The 20,779-nt window shown below is 38.7% G+C and overlaps 2 protein-coding genes across 21 annotated transcripts in view; one reads left to right on the top strand and one right to left on the bottom strand.

The window, feature by feature from the left end:
* Positions 1-11,181, bottom strand: part of LOC124787790 (mpv17-like protein 2) — a 30,766-nt gene extending 19,585 nt beyond the window's left edge. For 2 of the 20 annotated variants that reach the window (XM_047254693.1, XM_047254704.1), the window contains exons 1-3: positions 10,515-10,792; positions 4,036-4,175; positions 1,975-2,124 (exon numbers count right to left, since the gene is read on the bottom strand). Coding sequence is in view for 1 of the 20 variants with exons in the window: in XM_047254692.1 (XP_047110648.1) it covers positions 10,515-10,552 (38 nt within the window). In the remaining 19 variants the exon portion in view is untranslated. The other 18 variants (XM_047254703.1, XM_047254709.1, XM_047254697.1 and 15 more) reach the window with 17 other exon arrangements.
* LOC124787792 (disks large-associated protein 5-like) overlaps positions 10,943-20,779 on the top strand; it is a 101,227-nt gene continuing 91,390 nt past the window's right edge. Inside the window, exons 1-2 of the mRNA XM_047254713.1 lie at positions 10,943-11,139; positions 11,218-11,351. Coding sequence (XP_047110669.1) covers positions 11,001-11,139; positions 11,218-11,351 — 273 coding nt within the window. The 5' untranslated portion in view covers positions 10,943-11,000. The remainder of the gene's footprint in view (positions 11,140-11,217; positions 11,352-20,779) is intronic.

Here is a 20,779-nt window from a genome sequence, read left to right as displayed (position 1 = left end):
TTTTAAAAACAAATATCTAAAACTGAACATGAAAATAACTAACCTGTAACAGACTGCCAAGTTTCCAGTCTGGCTGGTTTCTGATAGGTCGGGTCTAATTAGTTAGCATCATTGATGTACAAAGTGCTAACCACTTTTCATTATTCACTGTGTTTGAACTAATGGATAACAGACCTAACTATCACAGGATGATCCCATAGCAATGCAGCTGTGGGTTTTTGACACACACCACATACCAAATAAGCAGTTTTGCTAATAAAAGGATAACAAAAGATTGGATCGAGGGGAAAGTGCTGACAGCACCCCACTGTCTTGTGTAAGTTGATTTACCAAAGTAGTACTGTTAAGATGAGCTGTGTGACACCGGAAAAATGTTCTTGTCCAGAGATACCATTCTCAGTTTGCATCTGGAACTTCAGCTTCGTCTGGAAACCCGAGAAGAGTATCACAATTTATTTCGCCGAGAGAGCTTATGAAGTCACATTGTGACGAAGCAAGTAGGGATAATTTTAATTCCCCTCCTGTTTTGCCATCTGCCTCCTTAATTGTTTTTTTCACTTTAAACAATTTACCATCAACATACATGAATTTAATCTGCATTTTCATAAAAGAGAAAGGTTGGCCATCATTTTTAAAGAATATAACACCAGATCGAATTTTGTGCTTAGTTTTATGTATGTAATTGATTTTCTAATGTATTTCATCTACTCCTAGTTAATATCTTTTATTATAGGGCGAAATCAGTAATTGTTTCGTAACTTAAATTCTATTTTTGACATACATACAAATATAAATTTTGTACTAGTTATAAACATTTGGAAGAACAACAGAGTATTCTTGAAGTATTTATTTGGCTCTATTCGAAAACGTGTTAATCAATTCCAGAGTAATTAACAGTTTTGTGAAAAGTATTGTTTATATAACTATATTATGTTAATTTCATGATTTAAACAAATAATTTGGCTTAACCCTCATAGCAGAAGAAACTGTTAAAAAGAACCAATTTTTCGATGTATTCAGTTAATTTAATGAGTTAAATTTTAATTGTAATTTCTGTAAATTTAACTTCAAACAATCTTAAGTTATGTACCTATTATTGTGAGGATATATATGGGCCCGGTTTTTGGTCACAAGACAATCAGTCCATGAGCAAGTTTCAGACGAGAAACCTGTGTTGGTTAGAACAACAATGCTTCAACTTAACTGTGGAATAAATGTTAAACAATTAGGCCACGTGTAAAAACAATGACAGTGTCTGCTCCATACATACCTGATTATTCTTCAAGAACTGTGAGCTTTGTGGTTAGCTTATGCTGTTCTTAGATGTTCAACAGGAAATTATTGTAGCAGTTTGTGGATGTTTGCCAGCTAATTATTAATTAGGCTTATGGGAAGTTACACAACAGTGCAATGGCCATATAAATGTGTATATGGGGGTGGGGGTTGTGAAAAGTGAAAGTAAAAGACACTGAAACGCAACTGTGCATCTGTCAGCTATATTATTTACAGTAGTCAGTGTCCAAATTACAAACCCCATTTTTCAGCCAGTATAACAATGCAGTACATTGACACGGAGGACAACAAACAAAATAAATAAAGCAGGGGGCACCGCTACAAAATCTTTGTCCAAAGGGAGGTGAGAGGGGAATAACAAAAGAAATGTAAATTACGGTTTAATGTTCCATCAATGTTAAGGTCATTTGAGGTGGAGCTCAAGCTTCAAATGGTGTAAGGTAAGCTAAGGAAGGAAATTGGCTATGCCTTGTCCAAGTAACTTTTCTGGCATTCAGATTAAACAGTTATGGAAAAACCTGAATCTGGCTGCCATGATGAGAATTTGCACTGCTGCCCTCGCAAATACATGCCCAGTGTCTTACCCCTGCACTAGCTCATTCGATGAGAGATGAAGAGGACACAGAGGCAGTAATGGCATACATCACTGAGAAAAGTAGACACGACTTTCAGTCTACTCACCCACAGAGACCATCCTTTTTGTGGAGGTTATAACTCTTGTTTGCCTCTACAAGGAAGTCCTTAACATTCTGATGCCAATGTTAAGTGGTCTTCCATATGCTGGCTTCCAGTTCCACAGCTTTGATGAACCCATTTATCTTTCTTTGTGATCTATGAAACAAATAATGATTCAAGTTTTCCTTTATCCTTAAATTTGACTAAGTTTCTGATTTTTTGACCCATTTCTCATGCAACAACAGGATTTTGCCATCAATGTGCAGTGATTGATATCTTGTGGTCTGCCTGCTGGGATAACATGGCAAGGTGAGTATCTGCTAGTATTTTTAATCTGTACTACTATGTAAAGACAAATCATAGTTTAAAGTTGTTACCAAAAATCTCTAAAAGTTCTAGACCGAGTTATTTCAGATTTTCACACATTACTCTAGTAATGTTCAGTCAAAAAAAATCTACTCGCCATGCAGCAGCAGGGGAACGGACAAACAAAAAGGTTTAACTTTAAAAGTTTTTGGAGCCAGTGGCTCCTCCTCCTGGCAGGAGAGTTGTGGGGGAAGGAAGATGTTTGAAGGAAAAGGATTGTAGAGATTTAGGGAAAGGGGTACAGCTCAGAAAAGTCATCCAGAACCCTGGGTCAGTGGAGACTTACCGGATGGGATGAGAACAAAAGACTCATCTGCAGTCCATTTCCTTCACCCCTTTCCTTCCCCTTCAACTCTTCGGCCAGAAGAAGGCTTCGAACGTATGTAAAAGTTAAACCCTTTTGTGTGTGTTCCCCTGCTGGGTGAGTACTTTTTTATCTATTCATTTACATTATATTGTCCACAACTGATCATTTTTATTCTAATAATGTTCAGATGGACATAGACTACAATTTTTTTTAATATTATAGTAGGTGTATGTGTGTGTGTGTGTGTGTGTGTGTGTGTGTGTGTGTGTGTGTGTGTGTGTGTGTAATGCGTGCACGCACGCACACAGCGCGAGTCAAGAGGAAAGGTACGTGCTTCAAGACTCAATAGCATTAGTGATTCTGAACAAAAAAATTTCATATGGACATATGCCCAATTGCGAACGGTTTCCGAGATAGAGCACGTTTAATATCACTTTTGTGCATTTTTCTTTAATAACTTTTCTTTAATAACTTTCCAATGAAAATGTGTCTCAGTACACAATTAAACTGAATTAAATTTTCTACAAAAAAAGGTCCTACTTATTTTTTGTCTAGGACTAATAGTTTGCGCAGAGAGATCACAGGAATATTGAAAATCTTGCGCGAGGCGTGTGCTCTGTAGCTTAGGTACTTTTTGTAGGCCAATTTGAGGCAGTTTTCCGACTTGTTAGACCACAAGCGTCCTGTATCAAAATGCTCGTCTCAACTTCCTCTATATTACTAGGGTACATTGTAAGCAATGACAATGAATAATACAGAAAATTATAGAAATGTACATTAAAAGTGTTCTATCTCGGAAACCATTTGGAATAGGACATATGTCCACATCTAGCAAAAATCTCAGAATGTTCTTCACTGATTTACTTCAAATTTTTATCTGCACAGCAACTGACTATATATTTTTAAATATATACTATATACTTGATGCATAGGCACACATTTTTGACATAAAGTTAAAAAGTTCTGGATTAATTTCCTTTTAATTTGTGTACAATATTCTAACAAACATTCAGATGGACATAGACTATATATTTTTTTAAATAACACTGTATAGGTTTTCTGTTAAAACCAAAAGCTAAGGGACAAAATAAAATAAGAGAAATAAAAATAAAACGCTATGCTATGAAAATGTATGGTTTAGTTTTCTATATCGCACTCAATTTTAACTATGATATCGGGGAATTTAAACCTTTAAATAAATTGTTTCCCTTATACAAATTCCCTACTCTTTACATACAATTTTAAACAAAATTCTCATACACAACAGTGGCTGTTTCGTTTTGTTCCTCACATACAGTTTCAGTTGAAAACAGGAAAGTTGCATATATGGCTTATTAAGTTAAGATTAAAATATGACTACAGAATCTGAATTGTGTGAAACTTTGTAGTCCTACCTGGTTGCAGCTTAAAACCATGTGAAATACTGTTGCTGGAGCTACTATCCTCTGATCCAGCAGGTGGAGAGGTGCCTTATACCTCATACACCAACGATCCCAACTTATTTACCCATTAATCCGTTTCCAATTGAGTTTTCCTTTGCAACACAAATAAACAAGGCTCAAAGTCAGAGAAAGAGAAGGGGGGGGGGGCGGAGAGCAGGTGGCAGAGAGGGAGGAGGAAATAGTCATAAAGGGGGGAGGGGGGAAGAGGAGGAGAAGATGGACAAAGAGAGAGAAGAGACTGAGATTAGGAAATACAGCCAATTCCCATACATATTTAGTAATTGTGAAGCAATGATGGGCTGGCTAGTGATTAAAGAAAGCCACATGAGCTTTAGTATTACACATTCATTGTGTTATGATCAGTTTCCTTCACTGAACATCTTCAGGTTACTCTGATGTACTAAAGGCATGACATAAATGGTTTTACTATCACTGGTGACGCCAAAGACCCAATCCACAAACAATGATCAGAAACATTCAGCTGACTGCCTGGCGGAAGTACGACGAGCAGACATGGCATGTTTCATACAGTAAACACTTTACAAAAAGCAGTTGCAATGCTATTTGGGGAAAACAATCATGCTGAGCACTCAACAGACAGGACTAAGAAAAATCACAAAACTGCAGTTGTGAGAGGCCAACAGCCATCAAGAAACCCAATAAATGATTTTGTATCTAAGATGGTATCATAATAATGTTTCAAAACAAAGATTCGAGTCACGGCCCAGCACACAGTTTTAATCCGCCACGAAGTTTTGTATCAGCGCACACTCCGCTGCAGAGTGAAAATTTCATTCTGCAAAGAAGAAAGGGCTGTAACATCAAGGAATCAAAATGTCAATTACAAACAAAATATTCAGCTAGCCACATAATAAAAATGTTGTTTATACCAATGACATTATCTGTATGCTTTATTAGGTTATAAAACTGCATCAGGGCAATGCAATTTGGTTCACGAAGACAGACCAAGGAATTACCTGAGTTATTTCTGGAAGAAAAAAAATGGCCAGGAACTCAAAGTGATTAGCGGAAACCATGGAAAACCGGCACAGTTTGTCTATTGATCAGCTAAATAGAGGTTTTAGCCCTTTTCCTCCTTTTAATCACATTTCAGATTGTAAAAAATTATTGAATTTCAGCATTTAGCCCAACAATGTAGATTAAAAAAAGATTAAATATTCAAATAGAAAATTAATGTATTAAAAGTGACTGGAACAGGGCTTAAAAGCAATGATAGGGACAGCGTATCTCAAAAAAATGACTGGAGACATGTAGCACTCACAATGCTTTACATAGCAAGCCCAATGATGATGATTCCAACAACAGAGCTTGCAGTCAGCAAGACATTACAGAAATTTAAAAAATAAGAAATCAGCAGGCATACTTGACGTTCCATTCTCGTATTCTGATGCTACATTCTGAGAGCATACAAACCCCATTAACAAACATAATAAATGAATCGTTTAGTTCAGGTATTTTTCGACAGTACGATTGCTAGTGTTCAATGTCCTGTTGACAATGATGTCATTAGGGACACAAACCACAAGCTCTGATCACAAAGGACTGTTAAGAAAATTGACCATGGCCTTTCAAAGAAACCATCCCAGTACTTGTCTTAAAACCTCAGGAAATCATGAAGAACCTAAATCAGGATGATCGGCTGCAGATTTAGACTGTCACCCTCCTAATGCAAATCCAGTGTGAGCAAGCAAGAATTGTGCTCTTACTAAAAAAAGGTATACAGGACAGTCACTACAGTCAGCATTCTCAAAAATCTGAATCAATCACAAGTTAAACACACAAAACTTTTCTAATCAAGTGCAGTTTGGTTTCGGAACTGGGAGCAGTACAACACCGGCCATTACAGAGTTCACAAGACTGGTATTTAAAGTTCTTGACAAGCACGACTGTGTTACAGGCATATTATTAGACTGATCCAAAGCTTTTGACATTGCTGACAATAGAATACTATTAAACAAGTTAGACACATTAGTAGTAATAGGGCCTGCAAACGAATGTTTCCAGTGTTAGTTGGTAAACATGGTGTGAAAGGCTGACAAATGTTTAGTAAAACAATTATCAGACAAGAAAAATATAAACATAGGTGTTCCCCACAATACTGCATTAGGTCAAATTCCATTCTCCATATATCAATGCATTTTCAGACAGTAAAGATACCGAGAAAAACTTCTCTTTGCTGATGACAGCAACATCCTAGTTACTAATACAACACCAGAACTCCTATTACAAAAAGCAAACATTTACATTTCAATGGTATGTAATAAAACCGAACATAAAACAAGTTTACTTCAGCATAAAGAAGGAACAATTCTGTCACATTATGCACAGATGCTAAATTTATAGATTGTATAAAAAACAATTTTTTTAGGGATGAATATTGATTATCAGTTAACACTGAATGAACATGCAAAGCTACTGGCAAAAAGAACATAATCAACATGTTATGCTCTTAGGGTTCTATCATTAGTTTATAACTGCCAATGTCTTGTTGTGACATACTATTCTTATGTTCACTCAGTTCTTAGCTATGTGATTCTCTTCTCAAGATCACAGGCACAAAACATGGACACAGCTTTTAGACTGCAAGAAAGGACCATACGACTAATATTCTGAAGTATGTGTCTGGCTAATTTTACAGAGCTGTTTGGAAAAGCAGATATCCTTATGGCACCAAGTGAGTGCATCTATCAATTTGTTATGTATATCAGGGAAAACATTATCATGTATTTTATTAATAGTTCTACATGCAATCATGGAACAAGAGCTAATTTGGACTTAGATTTTTCAAGTAAAAACAAAAAACTCAAAACAGTATTTTACAATGTGAAATAAAATACTGGCAAAAAGATTGTCATCAAAATGTTAGGATTGTATAATAAGGTGCCCAAGGAGACAAAAAGAGGTTAATAAAATATATCTCTTTAAAATGAAAGTTAAAATGTGCTTCGCGAGTTACGACTCATTACGTAAAGGACTCTGAGAAGTGGTTAATAATGAAAGGGAATATTTACAACATGCTATCACTTTACCATACCTGATCACAATGTAATACTTTTACAAGAAAATCAGGTGCCAAGACCTGCAGAATGGTCACGATTACAGTTTTGCTATTTGAGTCATTGTAGACAGGAACCTATTTACTGCATGGGTACCCAACTTCATAGGAATGATGTTCACTCTGTGCACTGCAAGATTTGCATTGTTAGTAGTGTTAGTGTCATGATTTGCTGTTAAGTGGTGGTGGTGGTTAGTGTTTAATGTCCCGTCGACAACGAGGTCATTAGAGACGGAGCGCAAGCTCGGGTTAGGGAAGGAAATCGGCCGTGCCCTTTCAAAGGAACCATCTCGGCATTCGCCTGAAACCATTTAGGGAAATCACGGGAAACCTAAATCAGGATGGCCGGAGACGGGATTGAACCATCGTCCTCCCGAATGCAAGTCCAGTGTGCTAACCACTGCGCCACCTCGCTCGGTTTGCTGTAAGTGGCAGGACTGGTATGGAGACATAGTGTTGAGACACAAGCATCAGTGTCAATTATAGCTGCATCAACATGGGTCTGGACAAGGTGAGTAGGACTTAATCATAAGGCTGGAGAGGTCCACTGGGTTTCAAGAACATGATCTGGAAGTTAGAAATAGTTGGTGATTTGGTAATTCCTCTGGGAGAGGCCGACAGCCAACTGGATCACAGATTGCTTAAGAAGTTACTGTTGCCATGGCTGAGAGTTCATCACACAATCTGCAACCTTCAAGCAGTGGATGAGCTGTGCCATGACAGCTGAACATTACATACTCCATCGTTCAAAATGTGCTGTAAACAACTGTGAAATGGTGTGTCTAGCGCAGTTCCAGGCTGCTTTGTACGCATATGGTCATCACATTGCACAATATTTGTAACCTGGAAAGTAAACGTGGCCCACAATTAACAGATGTTACCCTCTCATGCGGAAATTAATGTGTGTTTTCTACAATTGTTTACTCATTGTTTCTCTTCCACATGTCCTCACAAATTTTTCCACATAGATTCATTGTCCTATGATCACTCTTCTCTCATGGAGACCTCTCAATTAGCGAAGGTTTGATTAATACCACCCTCTACTGTGTACTATAGTAGTCTTGTTATTATCCTCAGTTCAATATCTTTCTTGTTTTCCTCAGTTTCAGATGTGGATAGAGGGAAAACATGAAGACATGACTGGGAAATAGTGGCATGTCGATCAGCTTGCAGTCAGTTGTCCACAAAGGGGCACAGCAGCACGAGCATGACTCCAGAGCCAGAAGAAGTAGGTGTCCTTTATATGTGCAGTGATGCAGAGTAAAACTGTGTTTCTATCAAAGATCATCATACAATATTTAGGGACCAACCAAATGAGGCTTGTCAGTAGTTAAGACACTGACCTAATATTTATGAGGATGTATTTTGAACTGTCGAGCCACCCCGATTTACGTTTCCATACTTCATTTCCAGATACAATACATTGTCTTTGATGGAGAGTCCTCGCCATGTGCAGAAATAACTACAAGCATGCCCAATGGATGTGTGACGGGGGCCTTGAGGTCCATGCTGAATATTAATGGCTTTGTGGGAAATATTAATAATAGTCTCCGACTTTTCACAGACAAAGCAGTTACCTGTAATGAAGCACTGACTGGAAGAAAGTCCGCAGATCTTCAGTCAGAGCTTGATAATATTTCAAAGTGGTGCAAATACTGACAACTTGCAGAATGAGATTTTCACTCTGCAGCAGAGTGTGTGCTGATATGAAACTTCCTGGCACACTAAAACTCAAGGATTGGAAGTGTGTAAAACGTTTGTCTGCCTACAGATCGCTGGTAAAATGTATTCAGATCACTGTATACAAAACCCGACTAACAGGATACATTGAACAGATACAAAACAAGGACAGCACGAAAGTTCACAGGGTTGTTCGACAAAGTCACGAAAATGCTGAAGGAAATTAACTGGCAAACACTTTCTGATAGATGCACATTATTCTGTCAAAATTAACTTGGAAAGTTTCTAGAACAAACTAAATGTTGAATATATGAATATATTGCAACTTTCTATGTATCACTTCCATAGGGATCAACAAGGCAAAATTAGAATAACTACAGCAAGCACAGAAGCATTTAAGCTATCGTTCTTTACATCATCAATGGAATGAAAGTCCTAATATCTGGCGCAATGGATCATAGCTTCTGCAATGCACTTCATGGCAGTTTGTAGAATACAGATGTAGATGTACAGGCAAATGCCAGGACGGTTCCTTCATCATGGCCACAGCTCTCACCTGTACTATCCTCGTAAAATTACTGTATATATATTTTAGAGCAATTTATTTTCATTGTATTATGATGACGAATTCAATGTTATTTGAAAAGGGTCATTGGTTGTATTAACAAACAAAAGAAAGCAAAATCGTTAGACGATTTCTGCGATTTCCCCCATACACACACACACACACACACACACACACACACACTATAACACGAAAGAAAATAGGTCTATTTGGTTGGAAAATAATTAACGTAAACAAATTGTACAAAAATACTGATATCTGTTATGTTACAGAACACGATGATCACATAACGAGACGATAGGTTTAATCAGTACAAATGCCATATACCTATTTATTTTAACTTCATGATCGTAAAGCCAATACAAGGTGGGCGAGAACCTTGATGGAGTTGTGGGCTAAATCATAGTTTGGCAAGTCGGTAATTTAACTAAATTCAAGGACACTGATCATGTTAAGCAAAACCAATATCAGATTTAGTGATTTAAATAACACTGGAAAAAACGAGTCTTTCTCCTACGAAATCTGCAAAAATCAGAAGCAAACCCTTCCCCCCACTTAGTGGCGGCTCCAAGTGTCTTTCAATAATGCATGGATCATCATCAGTGAAGAACCGCAGAAGAGGAACAATATTTGGGAAGATGTATGCAATCTGACAATTTACAATTCTGCGTCTCCTTGCTGCGTGTACTCAAGAGGCACAATTTCACGGTGCTAATGTACACCTACGTCCACATTCCACGATTACCTTACTGCGTTTGATGAGGAAATTTTATTATATTGTAAAATCTGTAACAAAATAATTGCAATAACTTTTTCGCAAAAAGTGCTTACACATTAAAGGAACTAATAACCCACAAAAACCGAAACTAAAACGAAGGTGCAGCAGGCCTACGACCTTGATTCTAAGCCTCCTATTTGGAGGCTTCTCTTTCGAAATGCCATCCGGTATCAAGATTTTCGTCACAAATTTCGTTCAATCGAATTACGGAGTAGCTAGTTAATTTGTGACAACAAATAAACGTACTTTTCCATAACAACCTATTAACAAATGATTAACAACTCACTCACTTCCCTATATCTCTAAATGTACCGTACGTAAAATCTCAGCACCTTGTCTGAAACTTTATAGGACGACCATTACGAAACATCTCGTTGTTTCGCACATTAATCACGCGGGCAGTACTGTCTATAACATGCACTTCGAACACGTGCACTCTGTTTATGTCAACTGTAGCCGTCACAGATGTTCATTAGTAAGTTATCTGTGAGAAGCACAACGTAGCAATGTAATACGTCCAACAACATTACAGTTGTAAAAATTGGGCTTCCAAACCATTGGCATTCAGATTTCATCATCCCACCTCCCTCCGGAACCCTTTCCTATTCGCATTTAGTCAGTTTCAACGGAAAGCAGTGGCGGAAACTTGTCAATTGTCACAGAAAATCATATGGGTCGACCATCATCTTCACAGGAAGAACTGTAAATAGATGAATAACATTGTTGATTGTATGCTATGCAGTAAACCATCGGACCCAACTTCGGAGACATCACAAACATTTTTTTCCCCTAAATCTGGATTCGTGATCAAGCACGTCATGTGTGAAACGAAGCTCTTTCGAACTTTAGCAAATGAACAGACAGAAACGTTAACTCAGAAGTGCCAAGAATGGGGTAATTTGCAGGATAATCGGAATATCAGTGAGGATATCGTTGGCCAAATACGTTCTGTTATTGGTATGACTTAACCTTACGTTTCAAATTTGGCGTTGACGGTGAAAAAGAGTATTCATGAAACATTCTGCTTCCTAAAAGGTTCAACCCGATTACTGATCAATGACAAGATACAATTTTTTCACAAGTTATTGGACATGGCTGACAACACAGATAGCGAAAGAAGAATTACGCCCGAAGATCTGCAGGCGTACTGGGATTTAATCGTAATTGAGGTAAGTATACCATTAGTCATGTATTTTTTTTCATGTAGGAAAATTTATTTATCAGTCACTACAAAGTGAACACATAGACTTGATTAGACTCTTAAGATTAATCAGTTACTTAAATGACTAGATAATCCCCAGCCATAGTCACTAGACTTGTAAATACTAATTAAATAAATCTTTTCAACAGTTGGTACTTGTAGCAGTATCATTTCAACTTCAGATAGCACATTTCTGCAGTATAACATGTTGTCTTTCATGTAAAATAAAATTCCTACACATTGAGATAACATCAGCGTATGATTTATTTAACACATTTGTATTCGTAGAACATCTACAAGAAAGGTGATGGGAGAGCTGCCATTAACTATCGATCCATTTCAGTACTGACATTTTTCCGATGTAGCTTACTCCATAATAGTATCCACCTGACCAATAATATAATATCATCAATAAATCATAGTTTGGATTTCAGAAAAGTTGCTCAACTGGGAATGCCATTTACATGTTTACTCGTCTCACCGAATTTTACATGTATTTAATAATAAAATAGCACCAGTTGCCATTGTCTGACTGGATCACAATATTCTCTTTGCTCAAGTGAGGTTTTATGGAACTGATGGTATAGCCAACAAATAGATAATGTATTATCTAATTAAAAGAATGCACAAAGTTGTGCGAGTCAATTCTAGTGTTGGATTCCGCATGCCGGCTTTGATTAGTGACTTCCTTTGTTGAAGATGCGAAGGATGTAAATGTCGCGATTTCCGAGACCATGTTACGAAGGAACCTAACTAAGTCCAGAGCTTTTTTTGCTGCGAGTGAATAAATTAGCAGTGGTAATTATAATCTTGGTTTCTTAAATATTTGGCAATTTTTTCCGAATGTGGTACGATTTCCGAGGATGAAGTAAGACAGCCTGCCACGTAACGGCATGTGCAGAACACAGCATTTAGAGCAGGCTTTGTGTTTGTTGTTGTTTTCACCTAAGAATGTGTGATCAGCAGATGAGAAATGCTTGGGTCCTCTTGAAGACTCTTCTGGATGTTGCGTGACATATTCTACACATTTTTCCGTGCGTAGGTTTTTTACAAATACAGCAATCAATCAAACGAAAATTCTCTTTTTTATATTGCTATTGAGAGAAGCTATGAATTTAATTATAGCGTCTTGCTCAACAAAAAGGAAAGGAATTAAAGTAAGTATAAGTGTGTTTATTGAGGCATACAGCTGTGCAGTAATAAGGTATGTCTACAAGTGTTTAATTCTGAGTTTATATGTCTTACATAAATGTGCACAAAGTTTATGGTCGCTGTGTGCACGTATCACTTTAAATGGTTATTACCGCGTGTGTTTGAAGTGATTGCATCTTTTGAATTATTTCAGCATACCAGAATGGCCACTGTTGAGGGAATAGCCACCAGAATCAGAGCACATCTGCCGGCCACGACCAGTCAGGACTGTTAAAAGTCGTTTTGCATCTTTACGCTCGCATTATTGTACAGAGCTCGAAAAGACAGACAGAGAGGAGTAGCACAGGCATGAAGAAAGTGCATAAAACAAGTGTGTGGTGGTTCTCTCATCACTGTGCCATTTGTGCGAACTCATTCAAGTAAATCCGTACTAAGCTGTCAAAACAAGACACATTACTTCTGCCGAAGTTCCTAAATTCCTGTGCATCATTGGGCCTGCTTCGTTAAGGAGGTGCCTTCACCGGTTCTGCCCAGCCAGGGCTGAACACAATTCGTACTCCTAGTATTACGTCGCCGTTCTGCCTTACTAACGATTAGGTTGGCCACTGCCACAGCAAGAGCTGCATAGGTAATTGCGTTCTCCATGTCCACAATGCTGAAAAGCAAATTTAATCACTTGCTTGTACCAGCGTGACATAAAACGAACACTTTAATCCACAATTCTGTGTAATAATGAAGTAATTTCATTCTAATGCACAAGACAACAGTAACTGCTTAATAAATAGGAAATTATATCTCTCAGACGTTTCAGTGTCAGTAAATAGCAGGTTACAAAAATGTGAACATTCGCACTCAGTGACTTAAACAACCCTGGAGTTCCGACTGTGTACCTTAGAGTTGGTGCAGACTTACACGTTGTGTACCATAAGAGCGTTGACAAAAAAGTTCGCCATTACAGATTTGTGCACTTGGGGTGCTGTAGTAGATTTGTATGCTATAGGTGTGTTGTGTAAGACCGGCTCTAATTGGGCAGCTGTATAGGTCAATTTTAGTTCATCCCAATGTATATGGTTTTCCGATAAGTATATATTGTTATTTTTTTAGGACTTATTTTTGTGGTTCTGGTCCCTGTACTTGAGCTATATATGTGAAGTCTGCAATAGTTGTCAATTCCAACATTTGTTATTTTTCGCAGTAGGATAGAGACCAATTCGAAGAAATTAAATCCTTAATGACATAACAACTGACAATAAAGATCACTAATGATAACATGATGTAAAACTGACAATTAGAATTGCCATTAATAACAAAAATTTTAAATCTTAAAAGGAAACACTTCCCGGACTTACTGCAAAAATATGAATAACAGCAACACCTGGAATCGACAACTAGAATTTACCTATCTAGATGAATTCAAGTAACCAGTTCCCAGGTTTGTTACTTTCCACATATTTTAGTTGGCCTGCATACTGATATTTTTTAATATTTTTATTTTTGAACCTGTTGTGAACAATAAAGAACATTGTAAATGTTGAATAGATATGATCCATGTACATGAATTCTACTTGTTGATTCTAAGGTCTGTGACATAGTAGAGTCAAATTAATGTATGCACCACTTATGTTCGACATTAACATGCAATTATAACTCACAGACAATAGGTGGTAGCATTGGCATTGGAGGGTATGTAAATTATGCTGAGAAGATGTAGAAAACAGTGCAGTCATTATTGTAATGCAGAAACGAAGTATTTATCTGAGATTGAAAAGGTCATGATCATTGGCTGTCAGGCCTACTGTGGAAACAGTCCCGAATCTGCTAAATTTGTAAACTGTTTGCGTGCTGCCGTGGTTAAAGTATACCATACATTCCAAAATGGCGTGCCAAAATGGGTGCTGAGGCAACTGTGGTGCGCCATGGGCCATAGATGACAGGAGTGAAAAATAGCTGGGGAGATGTGTAAGGGTGAATAGACATGCAACTGTTGAGAAACTCACTGCCCCGATGAACTAAGGTGCTACTGACAGTGACTCTTCAACGACTGTTCAGCTAATATGGGGTTTCTGTAGCAGGCTCCTGTTTCACATGCTGCCGTTCATCGACAATGAAGGCTGGAATTTCCTAGTCAGTATCAGAAGCAGACATACACTGAGTGCGACAGGTGGCTTTTCCAGATGAATCATGTTTTATGCTCCAGTGGACAGATCTCCGCTGGCATGTACAGCAAGCGTGACATATCTGAAAAAAAAAACACCTTGCAATAGTCGTTGGAGCATTATCGTCTGGGAAATGTTTTTGTGGCGTTCCATGGGTGATCTCATCATTCTGGAAGGTACAGTGGATCAACACAAGTATGCATCTACCTTTGGAACCATGTCCACCTCTATATACAGTTTATTTTTCTTCGACAAGATGGCATCTACCAGCATGACAATGCAATGTGTCACACAGTACTCAATATATATGCATGGATCAAAGACCACCAGGATGATTGTACTGTACTCCCCTCCCCATCAAACTCCTCGAGTTTAAACCCGATCGAGAATCTGTGGGACTACATTGATTTGGCTGTTCGCACCATGGATCCTCAACTAAGAAACCTAGCACAGCTGGTTGTGCCGTTGGTGTCAAAATTTCTCCACACCTCTGTCAGTACTTTTTAGAACTTCAGTGACTCTTCTTGCATGTCTTGCAGTGTATAGATGAGTTTTTTTCAATACGCGTCTACAACATTTTCTTTCCGCGTTTCGATTTTTGATATTGGTCTCTATACTATGACAAGAAATAACGAACCTAGTTATCAGTAACTACAGTTGTCCTATATAAGCCAACTCCAGTTTTTCACTCCAAGGTTTGCTTTTTATTATATTCTGAAGTAGTACAGAAAGCGATACCATACAATTAAATTTTTAATGAATTAGCAGTCCACACCTAATGAAAATGATGAATAATAACGGTTGTCAAGTCAGCAAATGAAGTGATAGCATGTATGAATATTCTCAAAGAATGCACAGTACAGCCCTAGGGCAACAACAGTAGTACAGAAACTAACTCCAAAAACAGAAATCCTGTAACAAAACGTGAAATATACTTACCTATTGAATCACTATATTGATCAGTTCTAGCTACCGATTCCAAGATTTGACAATTTCAGTACAGAAAACAATATGAAAAACAGGGTTCTTGTAAAGAAGAATTACATACACATACTGCAGCAACACTAAAAAGTTTATTATTTTTCGCAGTAGTCCAGAAGGCAACAGCAAAATTAAAAATCCTACAACAAACTACTGCATACATCTACTGTGTAGCCTTCTAGAATTTTCATGTGTGGTATAAGTGCCGATTCCATGTTCCTTTATTACATCATTTTCATTAATGTGGACTTCTAATTCGTTAAGGATTTGACAGTATGGTATCGCTTCTTGTACTACAACAAAAAATAATTAACAACTGTAATTGATTTACACACATTGTCTCTAATTACCGATCTACACACATCAAAAAAAGTTTCGCATTAACCCAGTTCCCAGAACTCCTGAAGATAGACACTGATTGTGGATATTGTGTCACAGACACAGTCCCTTTGCATGATGCTTGCTCTCTGCAAAGCCTTGGCAGGCATCCTCAATTTGAAAATGGCACCTGTTCAAATGGCTCTGAGCACTATGGGACTTAACACCTGAGGTCATCAGTCCCCTAGAACTTAGAACTACTTAAAACTAACTAACCTAAGGACATCACACACATCCATGCCCGAGGCAGGGTTCGAACCTGCGACCGTAGCGGTCGCGCGGTTCCTGACTGAAGCGCCTAGAACCGCTTGGCCACACCGGCCGGCTGACACCTGTCTTTTGTGAAAGACGCCTATGACCAAATGTGAGAGCATATGCCACTGCACAAAATTTCTAAATTTCTGCCTATTGATCAGCTTTAAGTTGAAAGTTTGAATAACTTTATTGGAATAGTAACAGAAATATGGCTTTGCTGTGAGAAACCAAGTTACAATTTTTCTATAACAACAACATTATTTTCTAAAATTCATGAAAATACTTCTTAATCACTCATTTTACTTAATAGTACGATAATATGGAATACTGGCCCATCATCCATAATGCAAAACTGAAATAGCAATGTTATCCAACCTGACTATCTCTCCTAAGACGACTATAGGAGCTATCACGCAGAGCGTCCATACTTACAACAGTCTCAGCAGAGAATGCCTAACTGTTCCCCTCATCTAGGGTCCACACATGGTGGCCAGAATGGCTGAGAGAGCCTGCACGGCAGCTATTTGCCAACCTAACGGGGCCAGCTAACACGCAGGGAACATGTCTTAGTCGCACTCTACTTAATACAATGGTTGGCTAAGCTGCATCTCCACATTCACAGAACCCACACAAGACAGGCCACACATAAATCAGCGGACGACCCGCATTCATACTCGCAGACTATACTAAGAGTGATAATGTAACATAATTTTGAATAATAAATCTTACATTGCTCTTCCCTGAGTGTCGGAAGGGCACCAAGGTGTGTTCTGAGTATAAGACTATTGTGTCAAGCCATGTAGCGGCTCACATGGAGCCGTTACGTAACCTTCCCCTTCTGAGAAAAAAAATTAGCAGTAAATGTCCTTGCTTTGGAAGGGCACTTTCAAACACTTTTTTAATCACAGTGATAAGAGCTGTGTCATGTAAATATGTAATTGATCACTAATTTTAAGTACATAGAATCCTAATCATCTAATATATAGAACAAAATATATAGAAATTATTCACTACTAACAAATTATTCTCCTTCAGTGAATATCGACACAACCCTAACACAGTAACATGTAGGTCTACGCCCTTCTCAAATATCAATATGCAAAACATACAAGATTTGACTTAGCATTTAAATAAACACAAGTCATTTCATGTATTACCTAGGCCAAGCATTCCATTTTTAAATGTTATGTATGTGAGTGCAATTTTGAAATTATTAAAAAAGACATGATCATTTTCTATATTTTGAATATTCGAAACCTGAAGAATCTTTCACATACTCGTGTACAAATACATAATTCTCATAAAACGTGCATACAAATCGATAATCGACTTCCAGGCACTCAAATTATTAATATATTTTCGTAAGTGTCCTCCTTTGAAAAAAAATCTGCAAGGCAGAGGAAAACATAGAATCTCTAGACTTGAAAAATTCAAACACATCATATGAGAAACTTAACCAAGTACAGTTAATGCAACATTCCCAAGCCTATTTCGGCACTTCATAAATAATTGCCGTTTTCTTGCAAACAAATATAATTGAAATTTCTGAGATTATTCCATAAAGTCGTTGAAATTCTTTTAAGGTTCATTACTGAACTTCGGATTTATGTGGTTAAGTCCTTTCTTTAAGATTGGTCCGTATTTTTCTTTAGTTAGAAAACAAAATATGAGTTTGAAATTAGTATTTCCTTTCCGCTACAACAATTACAGATTTTAAGAAATCAGTCTTGTTATTAACCTAAGTACATTTCTGGAAAATTACATAAAGATAATAAGCGTATAAAATCAGTTCTGCTGCAAAAGAAAACCACTCTCTACCTTTGGTACATATGTGGCACTTTCGAGCACTTTTATTCACTTCACTATTGGGCTTGGGGCATTCGGAGGACATATGTGTTGGACTGCTTGGTGGGCTGGGGGAGGAAATTTGTGCAGGTGTTAGGGACTGTACACTGTCCCTCTGTCACGCCAATCAACTCCTTGCCTCTGGCCTCTCCCTCACGATTTGGCAGCAGCTCAACAGGACCTGTGGTGCTCCATGTTTGCAGCTGCATCAGGACACGGCTGCATGCGTTTCCGCGGGAGCTGAGCCTCAACCTCCAGGGCAGGATAAACTCGACCCTTCTGTCATCACCTCTTGCTGTGTTGCAAGTGCCTGGACCTGCCTGCCTGACGTCTCATACTAGTGTGGCCTTATCAGTAAGTGTTGTGCTAACAGCCACTACTCAGACATCACCCCTCAGTAGCATCACTCCCTGTCCTTCCTCCTGCAGTCCCACCATGCCCGACTCAGGTGGTGAGTCTGACATGCCTCTTGACACGGTACTGCAGACATTGTGGGTGTCGTGGTCTTGCTGATGCGTCACGACTGGCGCCACGCCCCTTGCTTCCACTCGTCCCTCTTCTCTCATTCATCCTGCCTCATTGCAATGCCTGATCTAGGGTAAGCCAAGCTCGCCTCTTGCGGATGCTGCAGTTCTTCAATTCTGTATTTGGCAACAGCTGCCAAGCTGGCAGCGTGTCGCCTTACAGGTCGTCTGTACGGACTGCCCGTGACCCTTTTGATGTTTCTGTGTGACTCCTTCAGCATTGGGGAGCGTGTCGCCAGTCAGTGTGGGCGCTCAGCAAGTGTGGGTCACAACCTCTCGCCACGTCCCTGTGTTGCTCGTGCTGCTCTCGACCGCCTGGAGTGGCTGCCGCTTCTGCCGGGGTGGGGGGGGGGGGCACGTTATCGCCTTCGGCGGCCGTGGGCATCGTTCGTCACCCTGGGAATTCCAGACGCAGCACGCTCGCCCCATCCTCAACCGCTAACCGCCTTCACCTGTGGCCTCCACTTTCTCCAGCTGCAAGCTGCTTCTTGATGGTCTTGATGGGAATCTGTGTTCAGGGGAACACTGTTCTTAACACACCCTTCATCATAATTTTTTAACATTTTTCTCTTCATATTGTGCCTTATAGGTGTTAACTTTCAAATTATATTTACCATGGCTTGTGATTCAGCCGACTATTATGTAAACCAATATTCTATCACTAATTTACAAGAGTCTTGTTTCTTAATCATTCCCTCAATAGCTTTACAACAGGGATTTTTTTACAACACTTAAAAGATTTTTACTTAATGGTAAATAAGAAATGAATTGAACTTTAATTGCCGGCCGCGGTGGTGTAGCGCTTCTAGGCGCGCAGTCCGGAACCGTGCGACTGCTACGGTCGCAGGTTCGAATCCTGCCTCGGGCATGGATGTGTGTGATGTCCTTAGGTTAGTTAGGTTTAAGTAGTTCTAAGTTCTAGGGGACTGATGACCACAGATGTTAAGTCCCATAGTGCTCAGAGCCATTTGAACCATTTTTGAACTTTAATTCCATGAACTGTTTATCGATCCTTTGTGTATCCTATCAGCACTACTTAGGAAGCTAGAATATCTAGCATGAAAAGAACCCTCTCATTTCTTTACACTCTCGTGTCATTCATGCTTCAAATTTCACATGCTTTTACACATATACTTAACATACACAGGAAATCTTGACTAACTACGCAGAAAGCATTCCTGGTGACGTCACATTTTCCACATGCATAGCTATTCATTTCAAGCTACTTTCACACGTAATACATAGAACATACAGAATTTCTACCATACATATTAAATGATTACAGGCTACGTCAATGCTACATTAACAAATACAAACACAGAACTACCATTGCCCCATAGTACCCTCTTCAATGTCTAGCATGCATTCTACAACCTTAATTTGTACGGTAATTTACTCTTCTGGCTTTCTTATTTTTGTTTTTCCTTTCTGTGCCCCTGGCACGCTTCATGTGGCGTCTTGCTTCCTTCCTCTTTGCGCTGTTGAAGACTTATTTGCTGCAACATAAATTCTCTCCATAAATTTTCTTCTACAATCAAATCTTCCTGATAAATCTTGTTCTCACCCTTTTGACTCTATCAGAGACAACTTACATTGCCTTGTTGACAGTATACAATATAATACTAGGACACAAAATCTGTGAGTGATATTTAATATACAAAAAAAAACCGCTATTGACCTATAGTACATAAAGTGTACATTGATACACTGTTTGCTATTCTATGAGGAGCTTCCCGTTGGATACATGATGCAGACCTCTCGATTTCTCTGTCCATAGGGTCTGGACTTTGATAGCGTTAGGGTGGGGGATATGGCACACTCAGTAAGGTCCACTATAAAGGCTAAGGAATTTTTTTTTCAGATCCTTTTGCCCTTGTTTGATAGATTGTGTGACTGAACCCACTCCTTTTGTCCAATATAGAAGTCGATTTTTCGTACTTTCTTTTGGTATGTCTTCTGCCTTATTTCGGCAGCACGCTTGATGTTCTTCAAAGCTATGTCTGTGATCTCCTTGTGTCGGAGTTTTCTTTGCTTTGGCCATGGTACCACTTCTTTGATTCAGTTTGGGGGCTCGCTATTTTTCAGTACTAAGACTGGTGGCAACA

Source organism: Schistocerca piceifrons, chromosome 3, assembly GCF_021461385.2.
Source record: "Schistocerca piceifrons isolate TAMUIC-IGC-003096 chromosome 3, iqSchPice1.1, whole genome shotgun sequence".
Lineage (NCBI taxonomy): Eukaryota > Metazoa > Arthropoda > Insecta > Orthoptera > Acrididae > Schistocerca > Schistocerca piceifrons.
Note: the sequence above shows the minus strand (reverse complement) of the source record. Positions and strands in the feature narration are given on the sequence as shown.